The following is a 12077-nucleotide window of genomic DNA, read 5'->3' as shown; positions in this document are numbered from 1 at the left end:
ATTCAATAAATAAATGATGGGGGTTTAGTTGGTGGATTGGCCAATGCACGGAAGCCTGTATACCGATTCAAGGTACCCCACCTTCATACAGGTCCTACACTATCACAGAGTCTTAAAACCTGACTACCACACTGCTGCATCATCTGCCTGCTAGATGTAATGTGTACCTGCCACAGACTTATATGGCTTTTAAAGGCACACTAGTCACCTATTGCACTGGCTCAAAGATGATTGCTAAAAAACAGCTGAGACAGGTTCAGGATAATAAAGTCCACACAGGGGTGCATGAGAAAGCTAGTGGCCACAGTTAATAAGAGCTAACCATAGATTAACCCCTTCATATACACACAGAGTAAAAACCACAGCACTCACCGCACCAGAAGCGGGGCACAGCTATGCACTTACCACTCACAGGGTGGGGTGCATGTAACACTGCACTCTCCACCACAGAAGCGGGGTACACAGCCGTACTTACCACTCACAGGGCGGGGTGCATGTAACACAGCACTCCACCACAAAAGCGGGGTACACAGCCGTACTTACCACTCACAGGGCGGGGTGCATGTAACACAGCACTCTCCACCACAAAAGCGGGGTACACAGCCGTACTTACCACTCACAGGGCGGGGTGCATGTAACACAGCACTCTCCACCACAAAAGCGGGGTACACAGCCGTACTTACCACTCACAGGGTGGGGTGCATGTAACACAGCACTCTCCACCCCAAAAGCGGGGTACACAGCCGTACTTTATTTATTGAATTGTTGAGGATAAGTGAGTTTACTTTGGTGAGTGCTGGGTTCTCTGTTTGTATTTATTAGAGCGATGTGGTCATGGGCTACATGCACCCCGCCCTGTGAGTGGTAAGTACAGCTGTGTACCCCGCTTCTGTGGTGGAGAGTGCAGTGTTACATGCACCCCACCCTGTGAGTGGTAAGTGCATAGCTGTGCCCCGCTTCTGGTGCGGTGAGTGCTGTGGTTTTTACTCTGTGTGTATATATATATATATATATATACACACACACACACACACACACACACACACACACACACTCAAACAGAAATCCCAGCAAGCGACGGCACTCAGAGTCAGATCTCAGCAAATAACGTGCAAAAATATATATATATTATATATATTGTGACAAGAACACTGGGATAGTGTTTGAGGGCAGGTATGTTTGTCCTAGGTTCTTGTCTTACATGTATTAGAAAAATGAAAACTGCTAGGAATATGTTTTGTTTTGTTAGAACCTTTTCAGTTTGTTGGAAAAGCTGGGTAAGGGCCCTGAAAGAGAGATTGGGCAAGTTCCAGACATTGGGCCCAGTTCGGGTCTTTGGCCTCACAGAGGGCTAATCAGGCTTTCAGCTGTGTAAGAGTGTTATAGAGCTGCTGGCCTGATTAGGGTGTGCAGACTGCCTGGGAAGACGGCAGGATCTCTGTGAGAGAAACACGCTTCCTGATACAAGTGAGCTATACAGTGTACTGGAGAACTCTGTGGGTTTTTGTTTAGTGATAGTTAGGAACATCTTGTGTTTAGTTAGTGCCGGACAGGCAAGGTATTTTCTTTTGGTGTTTGTTTTATTTTCTGTACAATAAAACTGGCCGGGGCCAGTTGTACCAGAAACTGGACTTGTGTTGTTCCTCAGCTGCTACGTGCTGCCATATACCCCAGGAAACGGCACCTTGCACCCTTACAGTGTTACAATATATATATGTGTATATGATATTCACCAAGTTTAACTAGGTCAGAGCCTGGGTGGTAGATTCACCTAAAATGGCTCAATACAACATTAATAAGAATAGACATACAGTATGATCCAATAATCAGTATCAAATCATATTTTATTTTTATTTCAGATATTTTTCCTGAGTTGATCCACAGGTGTTGTCCTTCTGGCGACCCAGCCTTCTGGGATCGCCGTCCGTTCTGTCGCTCATCCACATGTACATTATTCCCACTAAGCCAAGATCCAGCTCCTAGTCTCAGGGATGTTATCAGCAAGGGTTCCAGTGGTTGTGGCTCTTATCCTGTGTGTACCCCAGTTAGTGCAGAACTCCATACAGTAATCAGTCATTGGTGATAATGATTTGTATGAAGAGAATCCACATTTCCAGCAGTATAAGGGATGAGAGTGGGCCACTTTGCTTGCCACCTCAGGTTGGGGGATAGCTGCTCACCAACTATATTGCACACAGCTGGTGATAAGAGATCAGATCCAGGGCGGGATATCGTCTGCAACGAATATTATTTCCCACACTTTGCTACCTTCATCTAGGGGAAACATTTCACCCAGAGGTAAAAATAAAAATATCCAGTATGATGACCATATAAATGGATTATATAAGTGCTTCAGAATCGCTATGTAACAACCATGGGGTCCCACCATGTGCAGATGTTACGGGATTGGTGCAGTTCAGCGTATCTGCTGGCTGATGTAGCACCTTGTCCCACCACTGATTTACAGTAGTCACTGGTCACCTCATGATGTCAAAGCCCAGTTACCCAGGATCCTTCTCTGTCTAATAGCTGCTCTCGGATGATGATGTCCCAGGCCCAAGCAACAGGTAAGGCCCTGCATTAATTACTCTACGCACCTTCCAAAGAACGTTTGAATGACAGTCCACCTCTCGCAGAGCAAACTATACCCATGGAAAATGACAATTGGTTCCTTTCTCTGAGTGAGGCCATCCGCACCCTAGGAACAAAGAGCAGCCTTCAAACCACTCATCATCCGATCCCTGATGTGGCTTTGAGGACAGCAAATATTGGTGGATGTTCTCTCTAAGGGCCATTCAGTAGAAGCAGGAAGTGAGGGTCTTTCCTTACAGGGGTCCAGGCCTGGCACGTGATTATGACCCCTCTATGTCACCTATGACCACCAGTGACTGAGCATGGTCTGCTCTCACAAGCCAGATCCAAGTCCTTGGCTTCTCTGTCAGTGGTCTAGGAGACCCTCTTCATGCTGTAGTGCTGTAGGCATCTGCCCCTCCACTCTGAAGGGCTTAGTTTTCGGGGTCCAGGGTGCAGGGCCTGTTGAACTCCTGACCGTACTCGTGAATCCATTTATTGGCCACTGAAGAGGAAAATAAAATCTGTAAGAACATGAAAAATCTAAAAAAAAAAAAACAAGTGGCAGATAATTTTCTGGATGAGTATATTCTGTGACAATGGAGGAAAGTATTGGATCGACCTGGTCCAGATTTAGAGTAGAATCCCCTGAAGATTATATGTGACTTTTCCCATTTACCCCATGTAACATCTTCTCCCAGGTCCATCCTAACTCTACTAACCCCACCTTCTCCCACCACCACCCCATCCCTACCTCCTCCCACCACCACCTCCTCCCTACCACCCTCCACAACCACCCCATCCGTACCGGGATCCGGTCTCTAGGTCGACAGTAACTAGGTTGACACTATCCAGGTCGACCACTATTGGTCGACAGTAACTAGGTCGACAGGGTCTCTCGGTCGACAGGTCAAAATGTCGACATGAGTTTTTCACTATTTTTTTCTATTTTTGATCCTTTTCATACTTAACGATCCACGTGGACTACAATTGGGAACGGTAACCTGTGCCGAGCGCAGTGAGGCACCTTGCCTGAACCATAGTGAGCGAAGCGAGCCATGCAAGGGGACACGGTGCAGTAATTGGGGTTCCCGGTCACTCTACGAAGAAAACAACACATTTCCCCCCAAAAAAAACCTCATGTCGACCTTTTGACCTGTCGACCTAGACCATGTCGACCTAGAGACCCTGTCGACCTAGTTACTGTCGACCAATAGTGGTCGACCTAGACACTTTTGACCTAGTTACTATCTACCTTCCGTACTACACCCATCCCTACCCTCTCCCACTCCCACCCATTCCCCACAGCCGCTCTGCTGCCCCCTAGCTGTTTATGAACACTGTAAATGAGGTGGGCAGTGATGGAGGATGGGGTGAAATTAACAGGATCCGGTCAGAGACCACAGACCACAGACGTCAACCCCAGAGAGGAGGGGACACTCCAGAAGTGCAGCTTGCTGCTCAGGTTGGGGCGTGAGGACTTGGACATCTCATCCCTGCTCATCTTCCATCTCGTAACCTAATACCAGTATAAGAAACAAGTACCCTAATCTTACTAACATCTCCCGCAGCGCCGTACAGAGGAAATAGAAATACATAGAACTATAAAACTTATTACTGGAATTTTACAATACAGAACATGGAGTTAGTACATGAAGACTGCTTTACTCACCCCACTTGTTCCCGATCAGTACTGGGCAGCCGGCGTGTAGCGTATCCTCATTACCTTCACCATTTCTGTGGAGGTTCCACCAGAAGACGGCCGCATTCTGAAGACAAGAGGGGGAGAGTGTCTGTGGGGCCAGTAAGAGGCAATACAAAGCGTGTTACAGCAAACTCCATCACCAGACCGCCACAGACGCTGTATCCACATTTGTATCCACAGTTCCCAGCGACTTCTCAACCAAAAGCCTGATCAGGCTGCAGCCTAGGGCAAAAGTATTTTGGGGTTGTGGAGACAGGATCGGCACAGATGGACTGGCCGGGACAATTGTGAGAGCGGCTATTATTGAGCGTGGCAGTAGGGCAGGGGTGGGGGGGATTGGAGGTAGGAAAAGTGCTGTATGCCTTATCAATGTATGAGGCCTTTCAGCTTATTGCCCCAATGTGTGGCTCCTGCCTCCTCTCATGTGGCCCATCCTCCTCACATGCCACGGCTGAACCCACCTCTTACACCAAAGTGTAAGTTTACTTACTCTATGTTAAGTTAGTGTACCCTATGTCCTGAACTTTTACCCTAGATTTTACCCCAGGTGTGTAATAAATAATGACATTTACTCAGGGGTGTAATTTGAGGTTATTTTTACTACAGGAGTGTAATATAAGGTTACATTTATTATAGGTAAGCAATATTGAATTATCCTTTACCCCAGGTGTGTCCTTAATACTCACCTTTAATATTGGTATGCATCATAAGCTTACCTTTACTATGGGTGTGCAATATAAACTGACCTTCACCCCATGCGTAATACTGTAAATACTGACCTTTACCACAGGTGTATAATGTAAGCTTACCCTTACTATAGATTTACAATATATCCATATGTGTGCAATATAACTTTAGTTTTGCAATCTGACCTTTGCCACTGGTGTGTAAAATGATGTGACCTTTGCCACTGGTGTGTAAAATGATGTGACCTTTGCCACTGGTGTGTAATATGATCTGACCTTTACTACTGGTGTGTAATATGATCTGACCTTTATTACTGGAGTGTAATATGATCTGACTTTTGCCACTGGTGTGTAATAGGATCTGACCTTTACCACTGGTGTGTAATAGGATCTGAACTTTACGATAGTTGTGTAATATGATCTGACCTTTACTACTGGTGTGTAATATGATCTGACCTTTACTACTGGTGTGTAGTATGATCTGACCTTTACTACTGGTGTGTAGTATGATCTGACCTTTATTACTGGAGTGTAATAGGATCTGACCTTTGCCACTGGTGTGTAATATGATCCGACCTTTACGATAGTTGTGTAATATGATCTGACCTTTACTACTGGTGTGTAATATGATCTGACCTTTACTACTGGTGTGTAATATGATCTAACCTTTATTACTGGAGTGTGTCACTGACCTAGGTTGGGGGTGTTGTGAACTCGGGGGTTCTCCCGGTGGTAGGGGAGAGGAACCACAGTTGGATCGGAACAGGGATGGCTTGATATAGGTCTTCCACATACAGGACTCTGACAGTAAAGCTTGGTGAAAATATTAAAGGACTTTATTGCAGGAAGAGAGCAACACAATGTCACATAACAGAGAAGGAGCGTATGGAGGAATGTCCCGGAAGTACTTGTGAGTGATGGCAAAAGACACTGGTGACTGAAGAACTTGAGAGCGGTGGTTAAAAGACACTGATGATTTGAAGAAGTTGAGAGCGGTGGTTAAAGACACTGATGATTTGAAGAAGTTGAGAGCGGTGGTTAAAGACACTGATGATTTGAAGAACTTGAGAGCGGTGGTTAAAGACACTGATGATTTGAAGAACTTGAGAGCGGTGGTTAAAGACACTGATGATTTGAAGAACTTGTGAGCGGTGGCTAAAGACACTGAGGATTTGTATAACTGGAGAGCGAGGGTTAAAGACACTGAGGACTTGTATAACTTGAGAGCGAGGGTTAAAGACACTGAGGACTTGTATAACTTGAGAGTGAGGGATAAAGACACTGAAGACTTGTATAACTGGAGAGCAAGGGTTAAAGACACTGAGGACTTGTATAACTTGAGATCAAGGGTTAAAGACACTGAGGACTTGTATAACTTGAGAGCGACATTTAACCTGCAGCCCACGCTGACTCCAAGAAGCACTGGTGACTGAAGCGCAGTGGAACCCAGCAGCGGCTTGGAACGCTGGAAGCTGTGCAACAACTGACACCTGGAAATGTCGGAGACATGGGTAAGCTGCAGAGAGATCCGCCGAGGACAGAAGCACTGGCATCCACTTCAGGGGAAAAGACGATACTCAGGCGCCGAGGTGCTGCCCGGCGTCTGCCTTTAAATTTCCCGCCTCCGCTGGATTGGCGGAACAGTCTGATGACGTCACCTGCTCCCCGCCCACGTGATGCCGGGTGTCATGGCGGCGCCTTGGGGAGCCAGGCGCCGGAGCCTGTGGACCACCGAAGGTGGATGCCGCAACACAGACCAGCAGGTACGCAGGGGTAAGTGCGGTGAACGCCACCTATGGCGTGTGACAGTACCCCCTCCTCCAGGAGTGGCCCCCGGACACTTTCCAGGTTTTGTTGGATGTCTGGAATGGAAAATCCGCACAAGTCGGGGAGCCATAACTTCAGTAGCCTTGACCCAGCTCCTCTCCTCGGGGCCAAAACCTTTCCACTCCACCAAATACTGTAGATTCTTGTGAAGATAACGAGAGTCAAGAATAGCTTTGATTTCAAAATCCGTTCCATCTTCAGACTCTGCAGTGGTTGGCCTCGGGGACTTTAAATGAAACCGGTTTAAAACAAGGGGGCGAAGGAGAGAGACGTGAAAGGAGTTTGGTATCCGGAGGTGGGAAGGCAATCCCAATTTGCAGACAACCGGGTTCAGGACTTATAAAACGGGGTAAGGACCAATAAACTTCGGGGCGAACTTCATAGTGGGCACCCTTAACCGGAGGTGGCGGGTGGAAAGCCATACCCTGTCTCCAACCTTGTATTAGGGCGCTGCTCGTCGCTTCCTATCCGCAAAGAACTTATAGCGGCTGGAAACTCTCTTGAGATTAGCATGAACTCGACTCCAAATTTGGCTGAAGTGCCGAAGAGTAGAGGCTGTAGCAGGAACATCCTCCGGAGGACAAATGGGTAATTCAGGAACTTGAGGATGGAACCCATAATTAATGAAAAATGGGGACTCACCAGTCGAAGAGTGGTACAGATGATTATGGGCAAACTCTGCCCATGGCAACAGTTCCACCCAATCATCTTGCGAAGGAGAAAGATAAACACAGAGAAAAGTCTCTAAATCTTGATTGACGTGTTCAGTCTGCCCATTGGTTTGTGGATGGTAAGCAGATGAAAACTTGAGTTTTATTTGTAAGGCCGTACAGAGAGCTCTCCAGAATATTGCAGTGAATTGTACCCCTCGGTCAGAGACAATTTCCTGAGGTAAGCCGTGCAAGCGGAAATGTTCTCGGATAAATAACAAAGCCAACTTTTGGAGCTGATGGTAACCCGGTCAAAGGTACAAAATGTGCCATCTTGGAGAAACGGTCGATAATTACCCAGACAGTATTGTGACCCTTGGAGAGAGGCAATTCGGTGACAAAGTCCATAGAGATATGGGTCCAAGGCCTCTGAGGAATGGACAGTGGATGCAATAACCCCGCAGGAGGCAAACAAGGAATTTTGTGCTGAGCACACTGAGGACATGAGTTGACATAATCTTGAATATCCTTCTTCATAGTGTCCCACCAGTAAGACCTTCGTAGAAACTCCCACATCTTTTGAACTCCAGGATGACCGGAAAACTTGGAAACATGAGCCCACTGCAACAACCTTGGTCGAAATTTAGCTGGCACAGACATTCTCCCAGGAGGAGGACCCAAAGCGGTGGGAGCCGCTGACATAGAAATTGGACTGAGAATCAAAGCCTTCTCAACGGAATTCTCCTCATCCGAAGCTGTTAAGGAACGGGATAAAGCATCAGCCTTGGTGTTAAAAGTCCCAGCCTGGTACTTAATAACAAACGAAAACCGGGTAAAGAAGAGCACCCATCTAGCTTGACGGGGATTCAAGCACTGGGCCGTCTTGAGGTACAGCAAATTCTTATGATCAGTGAAAATTGTAATTAGGTGTTTAGCACCTTCCAAAAGATATCTCCATTCCACCAAGGCAGATTTTATTGCCAAAAGCTCTTTGTCTCCAATGGTGTAATTCTGTTCCGCAGGAGAGAATTTGCGAGAATGGAAACCACATGGATGTAACTTCCCATCTGGAGCGTACTGCGAAAGCACGGCACCTATGCCTACCGAGGAAGCATCAACCTCCAAGAAGAATGGTTTTGAAAAATTTGGTTGTTGAAGGACTGGAGCGGACATAAAGGCTGCCTTTAACTGAGTGAACGCTGCTACAGCTTAGGAGGACCAATGACTTGGGTCAGAACCCTTCTTGGTTAGGGCAGTAATAGGTGCCACGATGGTAGAGAATCCCTTGATGAATTTCCGGTAGTAATTTGCAAAACCCAGAAATCGTTGTACCGCTTTCAAGGAAAGAGGCTGAGTCCAGTCCCAGTGAGTTTCTCTGGATCCATACTAAGCTCCGTGCCCGAAATGATGTAACCAAGAAATGGAACAGAAGGAACCTCAAAAGTACATTTGGAAATCTTGCCATAAAGATGATTCTCTCGCAATCGAAGAAGTACCTCTTTGACCTGTATTCTGTGCTCTGTGAGATTTTTAGAAAATATCAGAATGTCATTTAAATATACCACTACACTTAGGTATAGCATATCCCGAAAGACTTCGTTAATGAATCCCTGGAAGACGGCAGGGGCGTTGCTGAGGCCAAACGGCATTACCAGATACTCGTAATGCCCGTCCCTGGTATTGAAGGCCGTCTTCCATTCGTCCCCCTGTCGGATACGTATCAAATTATAAGCTCCCCTTAAATCAAGCTTGGTGAAAACTCGGGCTCCGCGAACTCTATCAAAATGCTCCGTAATGAGCGGCAAAGGACACTTGTTCTTAATGGTGACATCATTTAGACCACGATAGTCAATACATGGTTTCAGCCCTCTGTCCTTCTTCACAAAAAAGAAACCCGCCCCCGCCGGAGAAGTAGAGGGGCGGATGAACCCTTTCTGTAGATTAAACTTGATATAGTCCGACATAGCTTGGGTCTCGGGCAATGATAAGGGATAAGTGCGACCCCGAGGTGGCATTTTCCCCGGAATGAGCTCAATGGGGCAGTCCCAGGGTCTATGCGGTGGTAGCTGATCGTCCGTCTGCTCCGAGAACACGTCAGAAAACTCCCGATAGGCCTCCGGAATGAGCCCTTCATCTGACCTGGAAGATACACGGAGCGGATAGACTGGGGTGAGACAATTTGAATGACAAAAAGAACTCCAAGATATTATTTGTGTCGAACTCTAGTCGACGTGAGGGTTGTGAAGTTTAAGCCAAGGAAGGCCAAGAACCAGATCGTGGGGCATCTCCCGAATCACTAGGAACTCTAGGTGTTCTTGATGCAGAGCTCCCACTTTCAGTTTGTTTGGTACTGTACAACTTGAAATCAGACCGTTAGAAATTTGGGTACCATTGATAGCAGTCAATGTAATAGGTCGTTCGACCGACCGTAGCTGACAACCCAGATCCTGGGCACAGGAATGGGAAATAAAATTCCCTGCAGCCTTTGAGTCCAGCAGAGCCTTAACGGGTTTGGCTATTGACTCGGAGAACAGAGACACGGAGAGTAAACAGTCCACTGGCGGAGAAGGTTTAGAAGAAACTCCTAGCTCGACTCCTCTGGAACAAGCTAGGACTGCCTGTTTCCCGGGCATGACTTGCAAAACTTGAGAAAGTGATCCGCGGCTCCACCGTAGAGGCAGAGTGTACCATCACGACGACGCTGATGTTCTTCTGGGGACTGCCGGGATCGATTAATCTGCATGGGTTCATAAGGACTTGGAATAACCGTTTGCTTAGACGGAAGAGATCGGACCCTTGATCGATCTGACCGACTACGTTCGCCACCTCGTTCCTGCATGCGAAGATCCACCTTTACACAGAGCGAGATCAACTGTTCTAAAGAATCCGGCAAATCTCTAGTGACCAACTCGTCCTTTAGACGATCGGAGAGCCCGTTCCAAAAGGCAGCCCAAAGGGCATCATTATTCCAGCGCAGTTCTGAGGCTATGGTCTGAAAATTAATCACATACTGTCCCACTGAACGAAAGCCTTTTCGGACACGAAGCAAGTCTGCAGAGGCAGCGGACGTCCTGCCGGGCTCATCAAAGATCCTCCGGAATGACGTAATGAAATTGATGTAACTAGAAACCAATGGACAGATCGCTCCCATAACGGAGACACCCAATCCAACGCTGAACCCTCGAGCAAAGAAATAATGCATGCCACCTTGGACCGATCAGTAGGGAAGTTATGTGACAGCAGTTCAAAATGTACCTCGCACTCATTGAGAAAACCACGGCAATTCTTTGGATTCCCATTATAGCGAGAAGGAGTAGGGAGCTGAAGATTTGACCTGGTTCCAGAGGAGGATGGAATATTACTAGAGACAACCACTGGAGCGGATACTGGAGCTGGGGCCGGTACTACTGAAGCCAGAGAAGTCTGAATTTGATCCAGCTGGCCAGATAATTCCTGGAGATAATGCATCAGCTGGCCCTGTGCTGCTTCCTGACTTTGTACTCGAGAAATCAAGTCCTGGATGGTACTTGCCTCTGGGCTCCGTTCCCCCGGGTCCATGAGGCCTGAGTATACTGTCACTGACCTAGGTTGGGGGTGTTGTGAACTCGGGGGTTCTCCCGATGGTAGGGGAGAGGAACCACAGTTGGATCGGAACAGGGATGGCTTGATATAGGTCTTCCTCATACAGGACTCTGACAGTAAAGCTTGGTGAAAATATTAAAGGACTTTATTGCAAGAAGAGAGCAATACAATGTCACATAACAGAGAAGGAGCGTATGGTGGAATGTCCCGGAAGTACTTGTGAGTGATGGCAAAAGACACTGGTGACTGAAGAACTTGAGAGCGGTGGTTAAAAGACACTGATGATTTGAAGAACTTGAGAGCGGTGGTTAAGACTCTGAAAATTTGAAGAACTTGAGAGCGGTGGTTAAAGACACTGATTTGAAGAACTTGAGAGCGGTGGTTAAAGACACTGATTTGAAGAACTTGAGAGCGGTGGTTAAAGACACTGATGATTTGAAGAACTTGAGAGCGGTAGTTAAAGACACATGATTTGAAGAACTTGTGAGCAGTGGCTAAAGACACTGAGGCTTTGTATAACTGGAGTGCGAGGGATAAAGACACTGAAGACTTGTATAACTTGAGAGCAAGGGTTAAAGACACTGAGGACTTGTATAACTTGAGAGCGAGGTTTAACCTGCAGCCCACGCTGACTCCAAGAAGCACTGGTGACTGGAGCACAGTGTGTCAAAGTCAGAAAAATGTCTCAATGCACGTTGCCATATTTGCACCGCACACTGGTCCGCGCTGCGCGTGCATGCGCTCTCCCGTGGATTCGCATACCCGCAATAACGTGCACTCGCAGGCGCGGTATGCGTATTTACGGTAGAGTTTATGTAGTCGTAGCGTGCGACTCATTCGTTACAAATGTTCACAATTAATGTAGTTTATAGATCATGGTCCCTTTGATAGATTCTGAAAGTTTGGTTAAAATACAATGTCCCAGAGCTGAGGAATCCCTCTTTATATCGTACAAAGGGTCTAACAGGAATCATACAGCAGTGTTTGGTACCCATCGGAAGAGTATTTAATTAGCAATATTCCGGTGTTGGTTTGGAGCGTATTAATCGCTCGTGC

At 46.9% G+C, this 12077-nt stretch overlaps 1 protein-coding gene across 2 annotated transcripts in view; it reads right to left on the bottom strand.

Annotated features, from left to right (window-relative positions):
• Positions 1-1825: 1825 nt before the first annotated feature.
• The window catches only part of P4HA3 (prolyl 4-hydroxylase subunit alpha 3), an 86237-nt gene continuing 75985 nt past the window's right edge, over positions 1826-12077 (bottom strand). For both annotated transcript variants that reach the window (XM_063950985.1, XM_063950986.1), the window contains 2 exons: positions 4244-4340; positions 1826-3076 (listed from right to left, as the gene is read on the bottom strand). In XM_063950985.1, coding sequence (XP_063807055.1) covers positions 3006-3076; positions 4244-4340 — 168 coding nt within the window. In that variant the 3' untranslated portion in view covers positions 1826-3005. The remainder of the gene's footprint in view (positions 3077-4243; positions 4341-12077) is intronic.

This window comes from Pseudophryne corroboree, chromosome 2 (assembly GCF_028390025.1).
Source record: "Pseudophryne corroboree isolate aPseCor3 chromosome 2, aPseCor3.hap2, whole genome shotgun sequence".
NCBI classification, from domain to species: domain Eukaryota; kingdom Metazoa; phylum Chordata; class Amphibia; order Anura; family Myobatrachidae; genus Pseudophryne; species Pseudophryne corroboree.
This window is presented reverse-complemented; position numbering and strand designations above follow the sequence as displayed.